Below are 24691 nucleotides of genomic sequence, written 5' to 3' on the forward strand. Positions count from 1 at the left end.
GGAAAAGACAGTAAATTTCAGACAGTAGTCACCTCTGGGAAAGGGGATAGAAAGAAAATGATAAAGGAGGTATCCACTGAGCTCCAACTATGCCAACGTATAAAATGAATAAGTGTGTGGATTTTTATATTTGTTTTATAAGTCTGAATGTTTCATAAAAGAGAACTACTTCTGTGAATGCATCCTGCAAATACACCCACACATTCTTATTTTTAATGTAGTTTATAGATTTTGTTCCCAGAGTTACAGAAAGAGAATAGCTCTAAATTGCATTCCCATTTGCATGCCATTTTGAAACAGCTCTAAAAATGACTTTCCTAAAAGGAGCATTTCAAGTACCTGCAGGAATACACGTGACTCTTGCGAATGCTGCGCCTGAAGAAGCCCTTGCACCCGTCACAGCTGGATGCTCCATAGTGTTTTCCTGTTGCTCTGTCCCCACATATAGCACATAGACAGTTGACACCATTGTCTGTGGTACTCATACTTGTTGTCTCTGGGGCAGAACTATCTGTTTAAAAAAAAAGCAGGTTGCAGGGAGAGGAGAGTTTGAGTTACTAAATATTCATAATCTCAAAACAGTTCATTCATTGATTTCTCAGAGGCCCAACACACTACACTGTTTCCTCTTAACCAGTGGCTACTTCTGCCAGTCACCATTCCAGTCTCCCCTCCCATATTTCTTTTTTAAAAATATTTTATTTGTTTTATTTTAACAGAGAGGGGAAAGGAGGGAGAAAGAGAGGGAGAGAAACATCAATGTGTGGTTGCCTCTCATACACACACAACCGGGGGCCTGACCTGCAACCCAGGCATGTGGTCTGACTGGGAATCGAAGTGGTGACCCTTTGATTATGGGCTAGTGATGAACCCACTAACCACACCAGCCAGGGTCTCCTCTCATATTTATGATGATTAAACTTTGGAACACTATAGGGCTCAGTCCTCCAACTACACTCTTTTTCAATGGAAGTTAATGAAGTCCCATGACATTAAATATTATTTGTATGATTAAAACTCCCAAGTTTTATCTCTGGCCCTGATGTCTCCCATGGGCACTAGTCTGAAGTCCCCAAGTACCTATTTAACAACTTCCTTTTGAAGTTTAAGAAAAATTTCAAATTAATGTATAAAAACAAAACTGATTTTTTCCCTAGAACATGTTGTTCCTTCAGTTTTCCATGGCAGTGGATAGTACCATTCAGTACCTGGATCAATAACCTGTGAGTCTTCACTGGACTCTCTCCTTTATCACTTATATCCAATATAGTAGTAAAGTCCATATTTAAAATACATAAAGAATCTGTAACTTTTCACCCTTTAACTATGGTGGCTCTTATCAATTGACCATAATTGTTCCCCTTGACCATTGCAATAGTTTTCTATCTAATTTCTCTTCTCTTACTCTTTTTCACTGTTTATTTCTCCAAAGCCCCCACAGTTTTCCTGGTATAAGAAAGTCACATCTTATCAGTCTTCTGCATCCAACCCTTATAGACAGATACATTTATCTTGGCCTGTAAAGCTCTGTGGATGGAACCCGCCTCCCACCTCTCTGATCCCATTATCTAATACTAGTTTTCCTCCTGTCCACTGTCCTCCAGCAATGTGGCCTATTTTCCCCCTTGAAGTCTGTTTCTGTCTCAGAGCCTTCACATTTTCTACTCCTTCTGCCTGGAAGGAAAGTTTCATCGAAACTTTCTTCCAGCTGGCTATCGAGTTCCTCATTTTCTATACAACATTCTCTGAACATAGTTCCCAAAAGAGACACTTCTCATCTGCCTTTCAAGGAGAACATAGAACTCTGCTTATTTTTTTAAAGAATAAGTGCTTCATTGTTTAACAATATATTCTGTACTGGTCTGCCCATTTATATTCCATCTCTGGCTGTAGAATACAAACTTCATGATATCAGAGAATTTACCTGCCTCATCCAGCCCCCTATGTCTTCTGACACCTGACATAAAGTGAGCATCCAAAATATAGTTTTGAAGAAAGAGGCTTAAAAATCTAGATATTTTTACATATTTTTAAATGAGTTAATATTGCTGACTACAGCTTAAAAATCTGTATGTCTTCAAAAGATATTGAAAGCATTAGGTAATATTTTAAATTTTTAATTTATAAAATTATATATACATAATAATTATTATATCTTTAATAGAACAGAAGATAAAATTAATGGTTGTCATGTCACAAATACATTATGTAACAACACATATATCCCACCTACTAATACTTCTGAGTAGATAGATATTATCATATATAACTTCATAAGTTAAAATTGTATAAGAATATGCTTAAGGTTAACCATGTGACATAAAATTTAAACTAGAACATTTTCATTTGGTAACATAAACAAAATAGATATTAGAAAAAAGGCAGCTAAGGCGGTGAAAGACAAATGCCATATGATCTCACCTTTAACAGGAAGCTAAACAACAAAACAAACAAGCAAGCAAAATATAACCAAAGACACTGAAAAAGAGAACAGGCTGACAGTGACCAAAGAGGAGAGGGGAGGGAATTCCAGGGGAAAAGGGGAAGAAGAGTTTACAAGAACAAGCATAAAGGACACATGCACAAATACTAAGGGGGGGTGGAAATGGGAGGGAGGCGGGGAGCACTGAGGGGGTGAGCTGGGATGGGAGTAAAAGACAGAAAACTGTACTTGAATAACAATTAAAATAAATATTTTTTTAAAAAAGAAATAAGGTAGCCAGAAGTATTTAGAATTGACTGCATTCTGGGAGATTATATGAAAATACAGAAAAGTAAACTTTTGCTTTAAGTTTATTGTCATACTTAGTATTATTAACAACATCATTACAAGAAAACAGGTTTTACAACACTTTGGGAAGTCAGTTGTTTTGCTAAATATTTGTAGTATGCCTGTCCTATTTAGCAAACTATAGTCTTAAAAAAATCATGATCCCACTGAGATAGATTATTAAATACCTCTAATCATATCTACACATAAAGAATCAAAATAATGACTTCCTAAGATTTGCACTCTAGGTTCATTTTAGTTCTCTTTGCGCTAAAATTTCAGAATTCATCTTCTGACAATCTTTAAAAATTTTTCCACAAATAAAACAACATAGTAGAATAATCATATATCCTGAGTGTAAGATACATTCTCAATCCTGAACTAAACACATACACACACACTTTCCAAACTATAAATAATTACTAGATTTTAGGAGTTCTATTGATTATAACTGATCTTGAAAAATATTTTTACTTAAAGAATAAATTTAAAGTCAACAGTAAACTGTATTATAAAAAGACCTGAGCTCTAAACTACTCATGTCTTATTTAAAGTTAAAATGTCACAGTAGATAAATACCAAGAACTTTTGAGGCTAACCACTAGCTTGTCAATTGGGATTATAATATAAGTCTTTACTTCCTTTAATATTTGTGTTTGATGCAAAAACTTGATGGTAATTTTCAGTGAAATTTCTCACTGGCAGCAATTGAGAGATGGAATAATGAAGGAGGGGCAGCCAGGAAAACTTTGCAGTGCTCTATGGAAACTCTGTCCCATATGTCATGGTAAATATTGCATAGAAGGTATATTTTACAGCCAATCTGCCAATGTTATTTATTACTGTGATTTATAGTAAATATAATAACTCTCTTCATCTAACTGGCTTATGACAGAATTCTGAGGTTACTTTATTACACACAACTGGGTTTTTTCTATCTCAAACATATTATTAATTTAAAGTTTGCGATGACCTGCAAAAGCTCAGATTTGTGGCTTTAAAAAGGAAGCCCTGAATTCTCCAGCAATAAAACCTGTAGCTACAACCTGGGAAGATCAGTTTTACTTCTCCCACTATCCTTACATTTTTAAAAACATTTACAAGTAGATGAGAACTCACCATTTGAATTATACAGAATCTGCATAGTTTCAAATTCCAAGGTTGTATATGTTGGGTCCAAAACTTCACTGTAATTTGCCATATCCATGTCCAGTATCGGTTCCGATACCCTCATCATTGATTTAGAAACACACATACAATGTCACCCAAGCCTAGAGTGTGTGAGGGCTGCGAGGCTTTCAATCCATGAATGATAACCCAAAGTTAACTGTCACGAAGTGACTTTTGTGCTGCAGTGGGAGGAGCTGGAAAACCGTAAACTCCCTCAGCAGGCCATATTCTGCTTCTTTCTTCTTTTATGGCATATGAAAGCAATTCCCTGTGATAATCTTGGAATGTTTCATGAAATCACCTTATCTGAAGTGCTTAGTGGACTAACATGATTTCCTAAATTGATTTCCAGTAGACAATAAATGATGTCATTAAGAGGCTTAAAAATAGAAAAGATAGTTTCTCAGGTTTTAAATTGTAATTGTAACAAGATTTATCTCATTTAAGGGGCTGGAATTTCATACCACACATTCTAAAAGATGACACTTTACTGTTACAAATTTGATAAGTCATGACTATAACTTAATTCTTAACACTTAACATTAGCTCTTAACAATTTTAAGTTTTCTTACCATTACAATAAAGCTAACTTTGTTTTTGTTGGAATAAAATAAGTTCTTAATTTGAAATGATAGGGTTTTATGATATAGTCTAGTAGCTGCCTGGGTATAACCCTAGTAAAGCCTTTAACATATTCTGTTTAACTATCAGCTCATGAGTCTGTGTCTCTTGTGTGCTAGTAAACCCTCAAAAGGCAGAAGCAGTATATAGTTGCTAGTATAGTGCAAGCATTCAGTAAATAATTGTGACATGAATAAAGGTCCATTTCTTTTGACTTCTGATGCTTATTACATTCTAGGTAGTAACCTGAAATAAAGTTATCCCTAATGTGTATGGGTCTACACAATACCTTCACCAACCTTCTATTATATCTAAACTTTATAGCACATAGTATACTTTTAAATTTATTTATTTATTTATTTTTAGAGAGAGGAGAAAAGAGGGAGAAGTGAAGAAAAGAAACAGATGTGTGAGAGAAACATCAATCAGTTGACTTTTGTACACTCCCCAACTGGGGACCTGACCTACAACCCAGGCATGTTCCCCTGACCAGCAATCAAATCGGCCACTTTTTGGTTGTGGGATGATGCCCAACCTACTGAGCCACACCAGTCAGAGCATGGTGTCTTTTATGTGTACATGTGACAAATAACATTTAGAAGAGTGTATTAAAATATATTTTAATTCTGAGAATACATTTATTGATTTATTTTCCAAGAAAAAGTTCTACCCATAGTTAAACTATAAAGTCAGCCCTGGCTGGTGTGGCTCAGTGGATTGAGTGCGGGCCTGAAAACCAGACGATTGTGGTTCGATTCCCAGTCAGGGCACATGCCTGGGTTGCAGGCCAGTTCCCGGCAAGGGACCCACCAGAGGCAACCATACATTGATATTTCTCTCTCTCCTTCCCTTCTCCTCTAAAGATAAATAAATAAAATCTTTAAAAATACTATAAAGTCAGAATTTCACTTCCCACATTTGTTAAGGATACCTACAAACTAATACTTCTTATTTAATTTCTTAAAACCATAAAATATGTGGATGAAGTGTTAAATAAATTATTGCATATTTCATCTGGAAAGGCTAGGCGGGCATCTTGCGATAAATCAAAACCGTGTGAAGAATTGTGTAGAAAACGGCAGAGAGTCACATTAGCAGCCTGTCAAACAGCCCTCTTGCCTTCATATTCTGTAGACTCTTAATTGTAAGAATAATATTTGGGGGATAAATTTTAGAAACTGATTTTTTTAGTGAAATCTAACTGTAGTTATTTATTTTGTGGAGAAGTAGACTGCAAGCAAATCCTGTTTTCCATTTGCATGAAGTGGTTCTCATTTATTTATGATGAACTTACACATAAATAAGTTGTGTTACCTGTGTGACCCAAAGAAGTGAATTGTGCACAATCTTTGTTATTTAATGTAGTAACTGACTAGTGCTGAGGGATGTCACTAATGGGAGTGTTCCAATTGAGGAAAACAAGAAAAATATAAGGCAGAGAACTGTTCATTTACAAAACTGCAAAACATTAGGAAAATGTAGACACACTAAGTCCCTGTCTGTGGGTCATATGTTCCGAGACACCCAGTGGAGGCCTGAATTTGTGAATAGTATTGAACCCTTTATAATACTGTGTTTTTTCCTATAGATACATATTATGATAAGGTTTAATTTATAAATTAGGTACAGTAAGAGATTAACAGAAATAATAATAAAATAGAAGAACTATAGTAATATATTGTAGAAAAAGCTATGTGAACGACATTAGGTCCATTATTAAGTAAAATAAGGGTTACTTGAAGACTAGCGCTGTGATACCATGGCAGTGGATCTGATTACCAAGGCAGTTACTATGTCACCAATGGGGGTGCTAGGCAGAGGGACAGAGCAGGAAGGCCAGATCAAAATGGCATGATTTAAGACATGAATTTATAACTTGAATTTTCTTTTTAATATTTTTGGACCATGAGTAACTGACAGTGTGGAAAGTAAAACTGTGGATAAGGGGGGCTACCCTAAAGCTCAGGAGAACAACGCTGTCACCGTTTTATTGTTCTACTTCATCCTGTGTCCATGGGCAGCATCACTATAGGATTAGGGAGTTCCACTCCAGGTTCATCTGAACACAGCTCTAGATGTAGTCACTAGTAATTAATTAGGGCTGCCTTTTCAAGATGAAACTGTTTGCCATCCCTATTATAGTAATTATTTTCTTCATTTTATGCAGTAAAGCCTTGAATTTCTGGAAGACAGAGGAGATCCAAATAGCAGGCATATCTCCTCAAGTGGGCGGTTTGTCTTTCTAATGATGTTTGGGGGTAGAAACACAAACAGAATCCAACCAGACCCAGGGTAGTAAGAGGGATTCGCTTCAGGTTTTTGTTTTTCCTCAAATACATTACAAATACCAGAAGCCCTCTTTTCTTAAATTCTAGTATTTGTAAACTTAATTAACTGGTTATATAAATAAAATAATTAAAGTGAAGAATCACAAAAATGGTATACTCATACTTAATAGTATATTTGACTTAAATATACATAGTTGCTACCATTTTATTCTTTTTGTTTAAGAATCCACTACTTGGGGTTACTTATTAATTTTCGAAAATAAATTCCTTATACTATTTTTGATTTCTAGTTTCTTGTTCTTAAAGAAGAACAGAGTCAAAGCTATCTATAAAGCAACATGAATGTAGAAGCCTACTAGAATTTTATGATTTTTTGAAATATTTAATAGATTTGAATCAACTTACATTTATCCACTTTCAAAGGATTTCTCTAGCTCTTTGTAGGGAAAAGGAATCTCTTTTCACACCTGTATTTCATTGGATTATGAAATATTTCATTAAGTTATGAAGTGAAATAACACAAACAAATGGCATTTACATGCAAGGTAACAAATGTAAGTGGCCTTTGATACCTATGTGAAGTGGCTGAGATGGTCAGGGGACATTGCAGCCCTGTTCACAATAGCCAAGGTGGAAACAATACAAATGTCCATCAGTGAATGAAAAATGTAATACTGTTAAGTCTTAAAAGGAGTGAACCACTGATGTATACCACAACATGGGTGAACCTTAAAAGCATAATGAATACTAAATAAAATAAGTCAGTCATAGATAGATCAAAACTGCATTATGTCCAGTAATATGAGAAAATCTAAAGTAGTCAAACTCATGGATTCCAAAAGAAGAACAGTAGTTTTCAGGAGCAGTGAGAGAGAGAAATAGGGAGTTACCAATCAAAGAGCATAAAATTTCAGTTAAGCAAGATGAATAAGCTATGGAGATCTGCTGTCCAATATTGCGCCAATCAACAATAATGCGTCACGCACTTAAAAATGTGTTAGAAGAGCAGATTTCATGTTAAATGTTCTTACCAAAAGAAAAGGAAATAACAAGATTTATGAAGAGCTAAACTACATCTTGAGAAACTGTTCAACACTTTAAGTAATCACAGACATGTAAAATAAAACAATTAATGTTGTTAATGAAAAAAAAGTTGCCTGCTACTTAAGGAAGTGAGCTTCCCATAGAAACTAATTAGTGTGCTTCACAAAGAAAGTTGAAAGCCTGAGTTAAATCACGGGGTTGGCTATATGAAGGGAGCCCATCTCTCTTGTATTCCTTTTCACATGAGGTAAATTGTCTTTGTAAACTAATTTATATTCCTTCTTCTGAATAATCTCTCCTCTCTTCTAAAATTATTTAGCCTAAATTCAGAATATTTTATTTGCATAAACAAGAGTAGAAAAGAACAATGAGGAGGATGAAAATGAAAAAAAAAGAAAGGTGGAGAAAAGAAGAAAATGTCGCAGGGAAACAATTTTAGCCATGGTTACTTATGAATTATACATCATAACCAAAGCAAGTATCACACTCTTCAGTATTTTTGGTGGTTACCATTCAATGGTGATTGTGGAATTTTAATAATTTAGTAAATTTGACTTTTGGAAGCATTCTGTGGTGTAATCAAACAAAATAAAATTATACAATATAATTGTATAAACCTTAGATATACATAAGACAGTTAAGGTATTTGTTTACATATTTTCACATTCAAGTGTAGTTATTTTCAGAAAAAGAACATACTGATCCCATCCAGGGAGCTGCTCATTATTGCTTCTTCAAGTATTTATGAGTAAATTCATTAAGACTACATTAGATTACAAACTTAACTAATTATAAGAAAAACTACATTAATTTTATGCTAAGATGATATGGAACCAATAGCCATTAAATAAATGGGAGTTTTTTTACTAAACCTTACATTCAACATAAAGTTATGAGTACTTTTCCCATATGGTTGGTTCTCCTAATTTTAATGCTGTTTTCTTTAGCCATGCACAAGGTTTTTATTTTGATGAGATTCCATTTGTTTATTCTTTCCTTTATGTCCCTTGCTCTAGGGGACATATCGGTGAAAATATTGCTGCATGGAATATCTGAGATTTTCCTGCATATGTTCTCTTCTAGGACTTTTAGTGTCATGACTTATATATAAGTTTTTTATCCACCTTGGATTTATTTTTGTGTGTGGTGTAAATTGGTGACCCAGCAATATCACTGTTTGGATTATACCCTGAAGATCCTGAAACATCATTTTAAAAGCACCTATGTACCCCAATGCTCATAGAAACACAATTTATGTAGCCAAATGCTGGAAGCGACCTAAGTGTTCATCAGTAAATAAGTGGATAAAGCCTGTGGTACATTTACACAGTGGAATACTACACAGCAGACAGAAAGAAGGAGCTCCTATCCTTTGTGACAGCAGGGATGGAACTGGACAGCATTATGCTAAGTGAAATAAACCAGGCAGTGAAAGATAAATACCATGTAATCTCACCTGTAAGTAGANTTATTTTTATTTAAATTGGTGACCCAGCAATATCACTGTTTGGATTATACCCTGAAGATCCTGAAACATCATTTCAAAAGCACCTATGTACCCCAATGCTCACAGAAACACAATTTATGTAGCCAAATGCTGGAAGCGACCTAAGTGTTCATCAGTAAATAAGTGGATAAAGCCTGTGGTACATTTACACAGTGGAATACTACACAGCAGACAGAAAGAAGGAGCTCCTATCCTTTGTGACAGCAGGGATGGAACTGGACAGCATTATGCTAAGTGAAATAAACCAGGCAGTGAAAGATAAATACCATGTAATCTCACCTGTAAGTAGAACCTAATCAACAGAACAAACAAGCAAGCAAAATACAACTAAAGACCTTGAAATAAAGAACAAAATGTCAGTAACCAGAGAGGAGGGAAGAGAGGGATAACAGGGGAAGGGCTATCAAGGAATATTTATAAAGGACACATGGACAAAGCCAAAACAGGTAGGTCTGAGGGTGTGAGGTGGGGATGGAGGTAGGTCTGAGGGTGTGGGGGGGGTGGAGGGTATGGTGGGATGAAAATGCAGACAACTTTACTTGAACAACAATTTTAAAAGTTATGAGTACTTTTAAGTTTATTTCTAAAGGTTTAATTGTGAAAAACATCAAGTATTCATACTAATTCTTAAAGCAGTATTTTATAATTAATAGCACACATATTCTAAAGTGAAATATATAAACTTAATATGTGGTCAATATACAAATATAGATGATAAACTATGATCTATTGGAAATCTCTCTCAACAGAGGTCACTTTACAGAGGTTCTGTACGCTGAGCAAAATATTACTGTTCTTTGGTGTGATCTTGTGGTTTGCGGGCTAAAATGGACTTTCTTAGTCCTAATCAGGTCATGTATCCCAGAAGGAAAGAAAATATTACTTGTAGGTAAAAGGTTGATCATAAATAGCACAATTAATGGTCTTAAAAATGCTTCTCTCATAACAATCAGTCTCTAAGCTGGTATGTGAAATGTAATATTTAAATTTATTTAGAACAACATAACAAAAGATCAAAACAGTGTTTTTTAAAAACAACTCAGTTTACTAGTAACTATTCAAGATAATAGCAAAACATTTCTATCTTATCTGCAAGACCATTAAGCCTGTTAAGTTGTTCTATATCTTATATTTGATTGAATCATTCCTTCATAATGTGATTTAAAGTAAAAAACAAGCTAGTAAAAATCAAGGTTATTTCCATAAAAGAATTGTCATGAAAGTAATTTGCAATGTTAATATCAATATTAACATTAATATCGATAACATTGTAAGTTGTAGTTAATATTTTTTCCATAAATGGATTGCTTTGAGATTATGTTCATTACCAACACTAAATATTAATTCCAAAAGCACATTAGCAGTTTCTTTTATTTCCACATTTCACTTTTTCATATATGAGAGTTACACAAATGTGACCACTAAAAGATGAAAGAGAATGACAATTCAAACCAACACAGTGTATGTTTCAGTGTTGACAAGAAACCAGCAAGTGGAGAATACCACTCAATAAAGTGGTTAATTCAAAGCAAAGCCTCTTTCATTTCTCAACAAAACCAAAACCAAAACAACTCAATTAGAAAAACATTATTTTTCTTACTGTTAAACCTCTTAACCTAAATATTATTATTCTTTTGAAAAGGAAATCTTGTCTCTTCATTCCACTTTTGATGAGGGAGAATAAGCATATTAATCAAGTTAAATGAACAGAAATAGGCATTCTAATTCTCAAAGCAAGTTTCTACTAATGACATGAAAAGATGTTTGAAATTGAAATAATTGTATTCTATTTTCAAAGAGCTTCATAGATCCTTTCTTATAACCTGGATTATATATCATGTTTAGACAAACAAAAATAATTTTTCCTTCTTTTTTCCCCTTCTTCTAGCCGATGACTATGCCATGATCAGAAGAGCCACATAAGTCATTGGGTCATTTAAACCCAAGTCATTCCCAACATTTGACTATTATTATTTTTGAAACTTACTCCTATTCTATGCTGAACATTCTTAAATTAAACTGAAAGTCCATAGATTTGTTTGCATATTTTTATAATTCCTTTTAAATAATCATAATTATTCCATAGCTATTGCTCATTCATAGTTTTTAAATTCATGATGATAGCCCAAGGAAATATTTTTACATCCTTATTTTAGACCCATGTTTAATCTGATCACTTCAACTAACACAGTATTACTAAAAAATGTCATTTTGTAGTAAAATTTAAATAAATTTGAGAAACACAGCACCTTGTCAAATAGTAGAATTAGTTTAGATACATAATTCTTTATTATATACAGTATACATATATATATAATTTGCCTCAATTTCATATTTGTTTATTTGATAATAAAACTTCAGATTATTAAAACTAGTTATGAGAATAAATGTAAAATGAAAAACTAAAGAATATTTTAAATTGTATTATAACTAAATCATTTGCTGTTCAGATAGACAGAAGGAGGATCACACAGCTGAGACCTAAATGTAATCAAGAAAATACTCTGAATAAACCTAAGATGTGATATGAGAAATCTGCATATATTAAATTTACCTTCAGGGTCAGTTGACTTGTGATTCTAAATAGACTCTGCTTTTCAGAAGATAAGGAGCAGATTAGTGCTAAATATTAAAGAGTATATATACTCTTGTAGAGAAAAAGAAAGTCTGGATATAAGGAAAGTGTTAGAACCCGACAGCTACTATTTCTGCATTTTCTTTTACAGTGGGTATTATCGTTGTTGCCACGGAAAGCTCAGCAGTTAGTTGGAGTATTTAAGATTACAGTGGCACTCTGATACCAAAGTTGCTGCATTATGAGAAATACAGGGGAGGAAGTTATCAGTTTGGGCCAGTGACTATATCAAATGTGTTCAAAAGAGGTATAATGTTCAATAATAATAATAATAATAATAATAATAATAATAAACCAGCAGTTTTACTATGCTGAGTGTTCAGGCTTGAACATTTGAACAAATGTATTATGACTGTTAAACTTGAATAACTGGGAGCCAATACATATATACATACTACAGGCATACATACATGCATGCAAAAATACGTAAGAGTTACTATTTCTTCATTTCAAAAACATAGTACTAGGTTATGTTGACCACCCACTCAAGAGCTGGTCAACATCCCTCCTTAAAGTTTTTTCATATGCCTAGGGTGAATGACATACTAATGTGATATTTGATTTAGATAAAACTAAATATTTGCACTCCATTTAATAAAGGTAAGTATATAATGACCTCAAATAAAATGCTAAATATTTCACCTCCTTCAGATAAATTTATTTTGAAAAAAGCAATATTGACTTAAAATATCATTAAACATGTTTCTATAATTTTATATTCCTAAATCTTGATTAACCCCTTTCCCTCTGGAATGTTTTTCTGACACACACAGTGAAACTTTTCCAAAATGATGTAAATGAGGACCAAAAAAATTCAATCTCATTGTTTTGAGGTTAATAAAATCACCCAAATGAGCCTGTAGAACTAGTTGGCTTAGAGGTGAATGTCAGTCAGGTAGCTTGATCTATCTTCCCAGGTTTTATATAGTGTAAAGCTATATAAAATGGGTTACACTTTTTTTGTATAAAGTGTAACCCATTTACTCACAGCAAAACAAAAGCTTTCTTTTATGATCTCCTTAATTTTATCTCCGTATACTTTAAGAATATGCATACACATGTGTTATACACATATGTTTATATGTGTAAATATACGGTAGATATACATATATAAAGATATAACGTGCATTTTATAATATTTGTTTTATGATGTGTATAACATGACACATATTTTACATATGTATAAAATCTTGACAATCATAGCCAATTCAACCTCTTTTTGTCTTATCAATTCAATAGCCAAGTCATATTGATTCATCCTAAGTAACACATTTCTTATTTATCCCTGCCACTCATTTCCAGCTCTTCTACTTCAAGATGAAGTCACTTCCGTGGGCTATTGCAAAGCCTTCCAGACCTTTCACTTCCTGCTTCTTCTTCCCCATCCATTTCATCTTATGTACTCTATTCCATATGCAGACTATTGCCCCTACAATATTTATTTTCTAATGCTATTATTCTGAAGTAATGACTCTGACAACATAAAAAGCATAGAGCATGTAGACATAAATGCATAAGGAAGGTTTTCAAAACTACACATGTTACAAAATTATCAAACATTTCTCATGACACTATTTTAACCACACAGACTGATCTTGTAATTTCTTAAGTCTTCTCCCACTTAGGAAGTAGAAGTTGGACATATAATTACAGAATATTTGAAATCGTTGACTTGAGTTTCCATTTACTATGTCTCCAAAATTTATATCCATTCCTTCCAGGGTTGTAGTCTCACCTAGTTATTTATATTCCTTACTGTATCTGGATTTTAATGACCTCTATACTATGCATATTTACATACCATACATGTTTATTTAACAATTACATTAAAAGAAAATCAACCCATGTGGAATGTGTGTCCACCATAGGTTTTTAAAAGGTATTCAGACCTCTGTGTTGAAATTCTAATCTGTGGATAAACAGGAGTGTACAGTTGTGAAACTTTATCAAGCTATCCACTTAAGATACATGCAGTTTTCTTTATCTATATTATACTTCAATAAAGAGTCTAAAAAATTAATCTGCTGTAACATTATATCTTAAGAAAATGTCACTATTTGTAAGAATTCAAGGTAGCCCATGTAAAGTATCTTCCATTAAATATTTTATTACACAACATACATCAGTATAGTAAGAATATTTTGAGAAGTGAGAATTATTAATATTTCAATGAAAAATATAGAAGAACAAATATACAGAATTATTTTCTGATCAGTTATAATCAATGTAAATGTTAATAAAATGTCTTGGTAATCCTACTTACTAAATTTAATTCTCTCTTCAACATTATGGGCTTCGGGGAGGTTTTAACAAATTCGCTGACTCTCTATACCCTAAAAAGGTCTCCAGGGTTCAGCAGTTCTATGTGTGTGCTTATATGGCACTACTGAATATACCAGCTCCCTCACACATGCAGCATACTGAGAGAAGTACCACACAGATACCTCCTTACTTCTTAATTTATTGTTCATCACTAGGGTCCAAAATATTGAAACAATTAGTTTATTATACAGGGTCCAGCACAAATAGTGCCCCTTTTTTATTATAAAACCTTTATTACAGTCATAAGCATGTAATTCTGTAACATAACAATATCGCACTGAAGCATATCATATGACATTTAAGATGAAATGTTCAAATTAAAACTATAAATTGTTACACCTATATTATTACCCTACCAACCACACTTAAGCAGGCATTACTTCTGCTGGTCTCTGTATATCCAGCAGTAGAATTGAAGAAAGAAGAAAGTGAAATAAATTTCACTTTTAAAAAAGTGAAATTTAAAATTTCACTTTTAAATTTAAAAAATTAAATTTAAATTCACTTTAAATTTAATTTTTTTTTCTATAAGAAGTAGCCATCTAAGTACTGGGACTTAGAGGCTACTTAGCCCAGCAGATAATGATAGAAACATAATGTCCCAATTCGTTGATTGTAGAGGGCAGAATTAGCATCTGGGTAGAGCATGAGGGAGAAGATGGGTCATCCTGTGGATTCAAGGTAGTTACAATTTCTTGGCACGATTCACAGAGCGCTGGGATTCAAAACAGTTTTTCCTGGTTCCAAGAGTTTTGCTTTTTTTTTATGCTTTCTGTTTTGTGGCATACTTCGACTCACTTTGTCTAGCTATTTAAAGACAAGTAACCAAAACAAACAAGCAAGTAAAATATGACCAAAGACACTGAAATAGGGAACAGGCTGACAGGGTCCAGAGGGGAGAGGGGAGAGAATCATAGGGGAAAAGGGGATGGACTCACATGAACAAGTATAAAGGACACATGGACAATAACTAAGGGTGGGGGGCGGAAATGGGAGGGAGGTGGGGAGCATGGGGCGGGGGGCGGGCAGGGTTGGGAATATAAGACAGAAAGCTGTACTTGAACAAGAATTAAATAAAAAATTATTTAAAAAAAATAAAAATAAAGACAAGTAACCAAATTCCAGTGAAAACTTTTCCATTCTATGGGCATGGCAAATTTCCAGCTTTATATTAACCTATATGACACATCAGTGTTGAAATATCACTTCATTAAAATTAGGTGGTATATTAGGTGGTATAACTGAAAATCATCCAATTATAGCAGTGATTTTTTTCAATGAGGGGTGATTTCCCCCCAGGAAAATGTCTGGGGATATTTTCCGTTGTGACAACTGAGAGAGAGATGTGATACTGGTATCCAGTGGGTACAGGTCAGAGATGCTACAAACATTTTACAGTGACAGAGCAAAGAATTTTCTAGGTCAACTGTCAATAGTGCTGAGGTGGAGAAACCTTGACCTACAGTATATAAACTGAGGCCATGTGTCCTCATTTAAAATTTAACATATTTTAAATGAGAACCAATAGTGATTATATATTTAAGTGGTTTGAAAATTATAAGGATCAACTGTGATAATAGGTTTGACTGAACCTTTTGAAAATTATATAGAACTGTTTAATAATTATGTGTTATATTAACCACTTATTTACTTAAAACTTATCATCATAAAATAAATTTTACATAAATATACTCTGGTATACTCTAAACTACAAAGACATAACCTCTTTTACATCATATAAACCCAGTATTTCCTGAGTGAAGCAGCAACATGCACATAAAAAGTTTGTTTAACTAATGAACTAACAGAGAAGCATAATAATTGTAATTACTGGGCAGAGTCTTTTACACAGAAGTCTAACAAATATAGCTTTTACAGCCTTCAAAGCTAATTTTAATAAGCAAGTATTGGCAAGAGAAATATACAACAGCATAAAATATGGAGTGAGCTATAACTTTAAAATAGATATGCAGCAGACATTTTGAAATAAAATTTTCATTCAAAAGATAAGACTGTCTTTTTTAATATCATTAAAAATAGACTCTTCATACACTCTTTGTGTCAGGTTTTCTGCTTTTAAGTCTGGCAACCTCATCTCTCTCATGGGTGCAATTAGGTATATAGGGATAAAATTTATATACACACACACACACACACACATATATATATATATATATATATATATATATATATATATATAGAGAGAGAGAGAGAGAGAGAGAGAGAGATGTAAACATACAAAAGTTATAGTCAGGGGTAGGGTCAGGGAAAGAGAAAGACAGAGACAAAGGGAGAGACACATGTGTATTGAAAACTACAAGACATTTATCAAAAGACTGAAGTCACAAATAAACACAAAATTATTCCATGCTCATGGATTAGAAGAATTAATAGCATTAAAATATTAATACTATTCAAAGCAATATACAGATGCAATGCAATCCTTATTAAAATTCCAATGGCATTTTTCACAGAAATGGAACAAACAGTTCTAGAATTTCCATGGAACCATACAAGACCTGGAATACTCATAGCAATCCTGAAAAAAAAGAACAAAGTTGAAGACATCATACTCCTTGATTTCATACATTACAAAGTTATAGTAATCAAAATAGTACAGTATTGGCATAAAAATAGACATATAGATCAATGGAATGGAATAGAGAGCCCAGAAAAAAATACACCCATAAATACATGTTCAATTAATTCAGGAATTAATTAGCCAAGAATATACAAAGTAGCCAAGAACATACAATGAGGAAAGGACAGCCTCTTAGTAAGCCAGTCTAATGAAGTTTAAGCTTTGAATTAGAAAGGTCAAAGGGAGTGATAATCTAGTAATCAAATACATGCTTCCTTGAAGGCATTAAGGGATATGAAAATGAGGTGGCTTGTTAATTATTTTCTCTGATTAGATTACCTATTTCTCTCCATGTACATTTAAATATTAATCAGAGATCCACTTTAGTACAGTATTATTGAAAAGGATAAAATGAGAGAAGTTCAAGATAAACAGACACTTAAAATGGTAGATAAGAATTCCCTGCTTACTAACTTACTATTTAATAATTACCAAAGCTGCTTGTAAATTTTATGATATATTTTATTCTTGTTATCTTAAAAGCTGAACTTTTATGTATATAGAATTATTTAGTATTTGTTTGACTGAACTTTCAAACTCAGATTCTTATAAAAATCACTAAATCCTCTATTTTCAGATCTATTATTATTTAACTTGTAGGCTGAATATCCAGTTTCTCTTTGATCAGAAAATGGTATGCTGTGGTAAAAAAAAAAAGTACAGTTGTCTATAATATATGCCTGATTTTAAATTATTTACATCATCATTTTTAGAAGCACATTCAGGTCTTTAAAATGCAAAAACTTTCATTTTCATTAGAAAAATCTGTAAAACCAACCAATTTTAAAAGTGCAATTCTACCTCCAAGAATGTTTAACCTTAGGTTTGTGTTTTGTAATTTAAAAAATAATTAAAATGCACTGTGTTAGTTATTACAAAAACATTGTCAAGGTTCATTCCACTTAAATAATTGAGTAGTAAGCAGAGTTAATTATTCAAAGTCCATGTATCTACAAAATATTTAAAATGTAACTGAGAGTTAAATGAATTCATCACACTCTCTCTCAGACAAGCACATGAAAAGTGGCAAGAATCCTCAAATGTGTATATTTGCAAGGTTGTATCATTACTTTTTTCAACTCATATCTGGAGCTTGCAACAAAACTCTCTAGCATGGGCACACATGCATGTGTTCATGAGTGACAAGACAGTGAAACTGACTCAAAGAGACTGCAGGATAAAACAGTGTTCTTGTGTATTTTCATTTAATTTTGTATGTTAGTGAATGAATGTAATTTCAAAACACTGTGGTTTGGGGTTCCAAATGTTTGAAACCTTTGTACCATTTATCTTGTGCTAGAAAAAAGTATATAGAATGAGATGGAGAAGGCAACTCATGGTTGACCACGGTCAACTTCAAATTCATTTGGACATTCCAAAGGTATATTGGAAACAAGAAATGCATAGTATGAATCAGAAAGGCACAGCTGGCACGAAGCTTAGACATTTCAGGCTAACGCTTCATTTGCAGTTGAGGAAACAAAGACGTTAAGTGACTCGTCAAAGGTCAAGTTAGCAGAAGAATCAGGTTTAAAAATCAGTAACTACATCAAATTTAATAGGTAAAATCAGTACCTGCACTCAAAAGCTAAACTGTTTTCAGAGAATGTCAGCACAGAAAAGAAAAAACAAGAGAGAGATCTCTCTAAATCCTAATAAACTACTAATAAATTCCTCTGAAAAGAAAATTCTCAGTGACAGTCATTTTAAGTGTTAAGAGTTGAGTATCCCACAGAATCTAAAGAAATTTCTAAAATCAGCTATATTAGTGACTGGAATTATGAAATACATACCCTTATTTCCACTCATGAACAACCAAATATAACAGGTATAATTCAAAATCACATGTTAGAAGTCAACAGTCTTAAACTAGCTTCCACAGTTCATAATTCACTTTATTAGATCCCAGGGTTACTTACACACAAGTAATGAGATCATTTTAATTTGTAATTAAAACATCAAGAACCTAATAAACAAATCATCAGCAGTAGAATATAAATAAACAATTTAGACAAAAGGAAATATAAATGGAAGATGTGGAAAATGTCCTAATTTGATAATAATCAAAAGACATTGAGTTAAATGCTTATAACTCTTGGCCTAGTAATACCAATCCTAATATATGTCTTTCTTGAGGTTAAATAAAATATCTGATTAAATAAAATAACAGTTTCTCCAGAGCTGCACCTGATATTTTAAAAGCAGAAATACTACTATTTACGATAAAGAGTAAGATTATATTTTCTCTTTTCTTGTTCCTGATCATGCCCAGAACTTTATTGGCTTTTAGAATTATGGAGGAAATTTAGGCTTGTCTAGTCTGAAAATAGTCTATGATGACTGTATGTGCTTACACATAAGGAACTCCCTTATGGAACTTATCTGGAACTTCCCGTTACACACTTTAAACTAGCTACCATCTCTGGCCAAGGACTATAGCTTGTGATGATATGATTTTCTCATCTGTGGCTCCCTCTCACTGGCATACTAAGGGTTGTCAAAAATTCTCTGCATCGTGATTGTGACTCCACCCCTTTCTGTCCATTCCAATACTGATTTCTTAATTCAGGAAACTATAAAAGATTTTATGGGCACAGCACTGATTCAATTCTAACATCATACAAACAATCCTCAAACTTTGGTGGAGTATTATAAGAAACAAATAAGTCAAAATACACACAATGATTACATCAGCTTCTCATGGCACCATGGATAGGAAGCTCTGAGCAAGACCAGCAGCCACTGCTACTTAAGTATATCTAAAGGAATATTACTCGGACATGAAAAAGAACAAAATCTTACCATTTGTGACAGATTGGAAGGACCTAGAGGGCATTATGCTAAGTGGTAAGTCAGACAGAGAAAGACAAATACCATGACTTCTCTTGTATGTGGAATCTAAAGAATACAAATCAACAAACAAAACAGACACAGATGCAGATAAAGAGAATGGACTGATGGTTGCCAGAGTGAAGGGGGCAGTTGGAGGGCTGTGGGAAAAAAGGAAAGGGATTGAGAAGTTCAGATTGATAGTAACAAACTGTCATGGGGATGTAAAGTACAGCATAGGAACTATGGTCAATAATATTATAAAAACCATGTATGGTACCAGGTGGGCACTGGAAGTATCAGGGATAACATTTTGTAAAGTATATGATTGTCGCCCTGGCTGGTGTAGCTCAGTGGATTGAGCACGGGCCTGCAAACCACACAATCGTGGTTCGATTCCCAGTCAGGGCACATGCCTGGGTTGCAGGCCAGTTCCCTGCAGGCCAACTCCCAGCAGGGGACGCACGAAAGGCAACCATACATTGATGTTTCTCTCCCTCTCTCCTTCCCCTCTAAAGATGCATAAATAAATAAAATCTTAAAAAAAAGTATATGATTGTCTAACCACTATGCTATAAAACTGCAACTAATGCAAAACAATACTGAATGTAAACTGTAACTGAAAAAAAATAAATTAAAAAGTGTTTTAAAAGATCAGCAGCCACTGCAAGAATATTTTGACAACAGCTGTTTTTGGAAGCTAAAAACTGTGCACATTACCATCACTATTATTAATAAAAATAATATATAGCATTTAATAAATGATTAGTTTTGCCAGTCCATGCATTACTTTACATTTTCTCTTATTCAATGCTTGCAATAACTGTAGGTGACCACCATTTTTATCTTCATTTTACAGAGAGAAAACTGAGGTTTAGAATTTAAATAATTGACCAAAATGAAGTGATAAAACAAAACAGAAATATACAGCTACGCAATGTCAAACTCTGTACTCCTAGCCAATGCTATTGTTTACCACAGGTATTTTCTTCAAGCTTTTGAGAACTATTTTCCTATGCAGTCTTCTATATGGGAAGTAATCTGTATCAACCTCCAAATCCCAAGCTGACCTTCCTGGCTGCACTTTCGCTATTTTTTAGTATACCTGTCCAGAGAGTCTATACATGCAAAAACTGCATGTGTGCATTTGTGTACTTTCAAAACACAAGTAAATCATAAGATATATGCCCCACAAATTTCCTCATTTGACAATATATCATGCACATATTTCCGTACTATCCTATAATGGGCAACCACTCTCCCAGTGGAGAGTTCGGGTGCCTCCAAGTGCTGGCTATTACAGATAGCACGGCCAGGAATAGCCTCCATATGTTTTTGCTAACAATGTGCAAGTCATTCTAGAGATGGTGCCCCTAAGTCAACAGGTACAGGCCACACATTTTCTTTTGTGAGAGATGAGGTCAAATTACATCAAAGTAATTATAATAATTTATACACACCAACACTACATGGTAACAGAAAACCTGTTTTCCCATAACTTCATCAATGACAAATATTAAAACATTTATTTTCACAAAACTGAATAGTGGAAATATCAAATTCTTGTTTATACTTGCATTTTAAAAGTTATTTTATAGACCAGCTATTTTATGTTTAAAAGTATATATTTTTTCTTTGAACTACATGCTCATGTCTTTTGCTCATAAGACTGACTGCTATTTCTTGATTCATCAAAGCTTTTTATTTGCAAAAATTAGTATTTTTCAAAAATGTGTTATAGATTACTATATTTGTCAAGAGATTTTTAAAAATTTCACTCAGGCAAATTTTATTGTTTGTTGTGTCCATATATTTTACGGTATTTATACAGGTATTCTCACTAGGCTTAGAGGAAAATATATCTCAATTTCTCATTCTTTCTTACAAATTTTATAATTATTATTTTATATTTAAAACTTTATTTTATATGGAATAATTTGGATAATATATGGAGTAGGGATATACTTGTAATTGTTTTATTGAACTTTGGTCCATCATGTACCCACATTTATTGAATAACTTATCTTTCAGCATTCATTTGGCATAGTCCCAATGTACAAAAAATATGTGTGTGTGTGTGTTTATAAATATGCTTGGACTCTGTTTTATCTCACTGATCTATCATGTATCAAATAGTACTGATTATTTTAATTACTGTAGTTTTATAATATGTTTTAAATTTTGATAGCATCTATTATTCTTCCCAGAGTGGGGGAGAAAGAATGTATGTATTATGTATTAATTTATAATCCAGTGGTTTTAATAATATTCAAAAGATTGTACAATTGACATCACTATATAATTCTAGAACATTTTCATCACCCTCTAAGAAGCCTGCATTCATTACCAGCCTTTAAACACAACCCATCCATGTTTCTCCTGTTAGATTTCACCATTCTGTACATTTCATATGCATAGAATTATGCAATAGTTTGTGCATGTGTGTCTTGTCCCTTTCACTTAACATACTGTTTTCATGGTTCATCCATTCTGAAGCATGTATCAGTACTTTATTCTTTTTATGGTTGAACAATACTTTATTATATGGATATATCTTATTTTGTTGACCATTCATCAGTTGATGAAAATTTGGATTGTTTCTGCCTTTTGTCTATTATGAATAATGCTGCTATGAATATTGGTCTAAAATTATCTTATTTAAATATATTTTTAAATTTTTCTTGGGGGCATCCACCAGAGAGTGAAATTGTTGGGTCATATGGTAACTCTATGTTGAACATTTTGAGAAACTGACAAACTGTTTCCAAAGGTAACTGGAACATTTTACATTCCATCCCACAATGAGTAGGAGGCTACAATTTTCCCATACCGTTGTCAGAATTGTCCTAGTTTGTGTGAAGCCTGATCCTGCTGTTGTTGTAATATATTGCATTTCCCATTTATGTGTCTTCTTCACAGAAATACCTATTCAAAGCCCTTGTTGCTCATTTCTAAATGGGTTATGTACCTTGTTATTATGGCAGTGTAAGAGTTATTTTTATATTCTGGATATCAGCCCCTGATCCGATATACAATTTGCAAATATCTCCCATTCTGTGAATTTTCCTTTCATTTTTTTGAGTGTTTTTTGAAATACATTTTTAATCTCAGTGAACACCAAAATTAATTTTTCTTTTGTTGGTTGTAGTTTTAATGTCATCTCTAAAACTCCATTGCCTAATCTAAGTTCATAAAAATGTGAAGCTGTGATTTCTTCTAAGGATTTTGTTGTCCTGGCTCTTAGGTTTAGGCCATTGATCATTTTGGTCTCATTTTTGCATATGGGGTTAGGTAGTGGGTCCATGGAACAAGAGTACATGTATCTCTTGCATTAAGAATGCCTTTGTGGTTTAGCGTTTGTATTAATACTCTATAGAAGGGACTATATGGTACAATTTAATGATTCTATGCGGTTTCCAAATGTCTTCCCTACAGCATGAATAATTTAAATTTCTTTTTAAATTTCCAATGAGATCTCTATTAATATTTATATTATATTAATTATATTATATTTTAAAGTATCATTATAGTTTTTGAAATTTTAAATAACTTTTAAGTTATTAAATTTTTAAGTTGTTTTTGTAACTAAAAATAAAGACACTAAATAAATTTAAGTTTAGTTGGTAAATTAACTTAACATAGAATAGCATGAGAATCTTCATTTAATAAAATATTCCAGAGAATCATATGTATAAATTCAAATAAGAGGAACAAAAGCTAGGAACATGGAGTGATTCTTTTGGTACTGTAAATAAAATGAGGATACCTAGGAAAGATTGGGGAGTAACCAGAAAGAAAATAGATTCAATAACAGGAATTAAGATGAAATAAAGATTTTCTACCCTGAATATATAATAACATGTTCTTCTTTAAGAACTATAGGAAACGCTGTTCTCCTTTTCTCCATTAAATTATTTATTAGATATATCATTTACTGAGATTTACACATCTTTTAATTTCTGTATTAAGTCCAGCAGTTAGGACTTTCTTGTACAAAGCATCAGACATACTATCCTCTGCCTACCACAGTAAATCTATTCTGGAGGCACACAAGCACAATTACATTTCCTTCTTCCAGCAGAGAACTGACTTGTTTTGAAACAGCTCTCCTATGTTCCTAAGGAGCATCAGATAGCCCAATGTTAGATTCAAATACAAATGAACAGCTCTGGTGCTTAGTCCTTAAACCCTTCCCACACATGCAGCTTTTATATACCCTGTCAAATCTGGTGGGAAGCAAGTAAAATGATGTGGATCCTACTTCACCAACATATTCTGAATCATAGGTCACTGGAACTGACAATGTGTACTGTTTGCAAACACAATCACAAACAGCCAGCTAGGCTTTAAACTCTAGCCAATCAAAGAAATTCCTTTCTTTACTCCTGTACCTTCCATATCCCTTTCCTCAGCTCTAATCCTGTGGAACACTCCTAAACCTCCCCTTTGGGCACTTCTAATTGAAATTGATATTGGCTCAAATAAACTCTTAACATTTTTAATATGCATCAGCTTAACTTTTAACAGTATATATAGAGAGATACATTTCCAACATATTTTTAGTATTAATATACCTGAGTATATGTGTATATAGATAGGTATTTTATCATGGTCCAATTTGCTCTCTCATCAATGTCTTGCAGGCAGTACATCTGCAGACTGCCACCTGCCTGTTGTGTCAAACCAATCCTGCTCAGAGAATCGACCCTATCCCTGCCTCCAAAAGGGAACAGGGAGACTGCTTAGGATGGGTGGCTCTTCTCTCAGTTTTTCTCAAAAGAGATCAGCCTCACTGCTTATAAATCCAAGCTAAAAATATCTTTTCTGGCTTTTCTCATGTGGTTGCTGTGAAGATGAGATGAGC

The 24691-nt window shown here is 33.3% G+C and overlaps 1 protein-coding gene across 2 annotated transcripts in view; it reads right to left on the reverse strand.

Annotated features, from left to right (window-relative positions):
- Positions 1-24691, reverse strand: part of HNF4G (hepatocyte nuclear factor 4 gamma) — a 133526-nt gene that overhangs the window by 20076 nt on the left and 88759 nt on the right. The window contains exons 1-2 of one of the 2 annotated variants that reach the window (XM_037068953.1): positions 3890-4053; positions 340-511 (exon numbers count right to left, since the gene is read on the reverse strand). In XM_037068953.1, coding sequence (XP_036924848.1) covers positions 340-511; positions 3890-4025 — 308 coding nt within the window. In that variant the 5' untranslated portion in view covers positions 4026-4053. Of the gene's footprint in view, positions 1-339; positions 512-3889; positions 4054-24691 lie in introns of those variants that run through there. The other variant, XM_037068954.1, reaches the window with a different exon arrangement.

Source organism: Sturnira hondurensis, unplaced genomic scaffold (assembly GCF_014824575.4).
Source record: "Sturnira hondurensis isolate 20B ecotype Veracruz unplaced genomic scaffold, ASM1482457v3 Scaffold0018292, whole genome shotgun sequence".
In the NCBI taxonomy this organism is placed as follows: Eukaryota; Metazoa; Chordata; class Mammalia; order Chiroptera; family Phyllostomidae; genus Sturnira; species Sturnira hondurensis.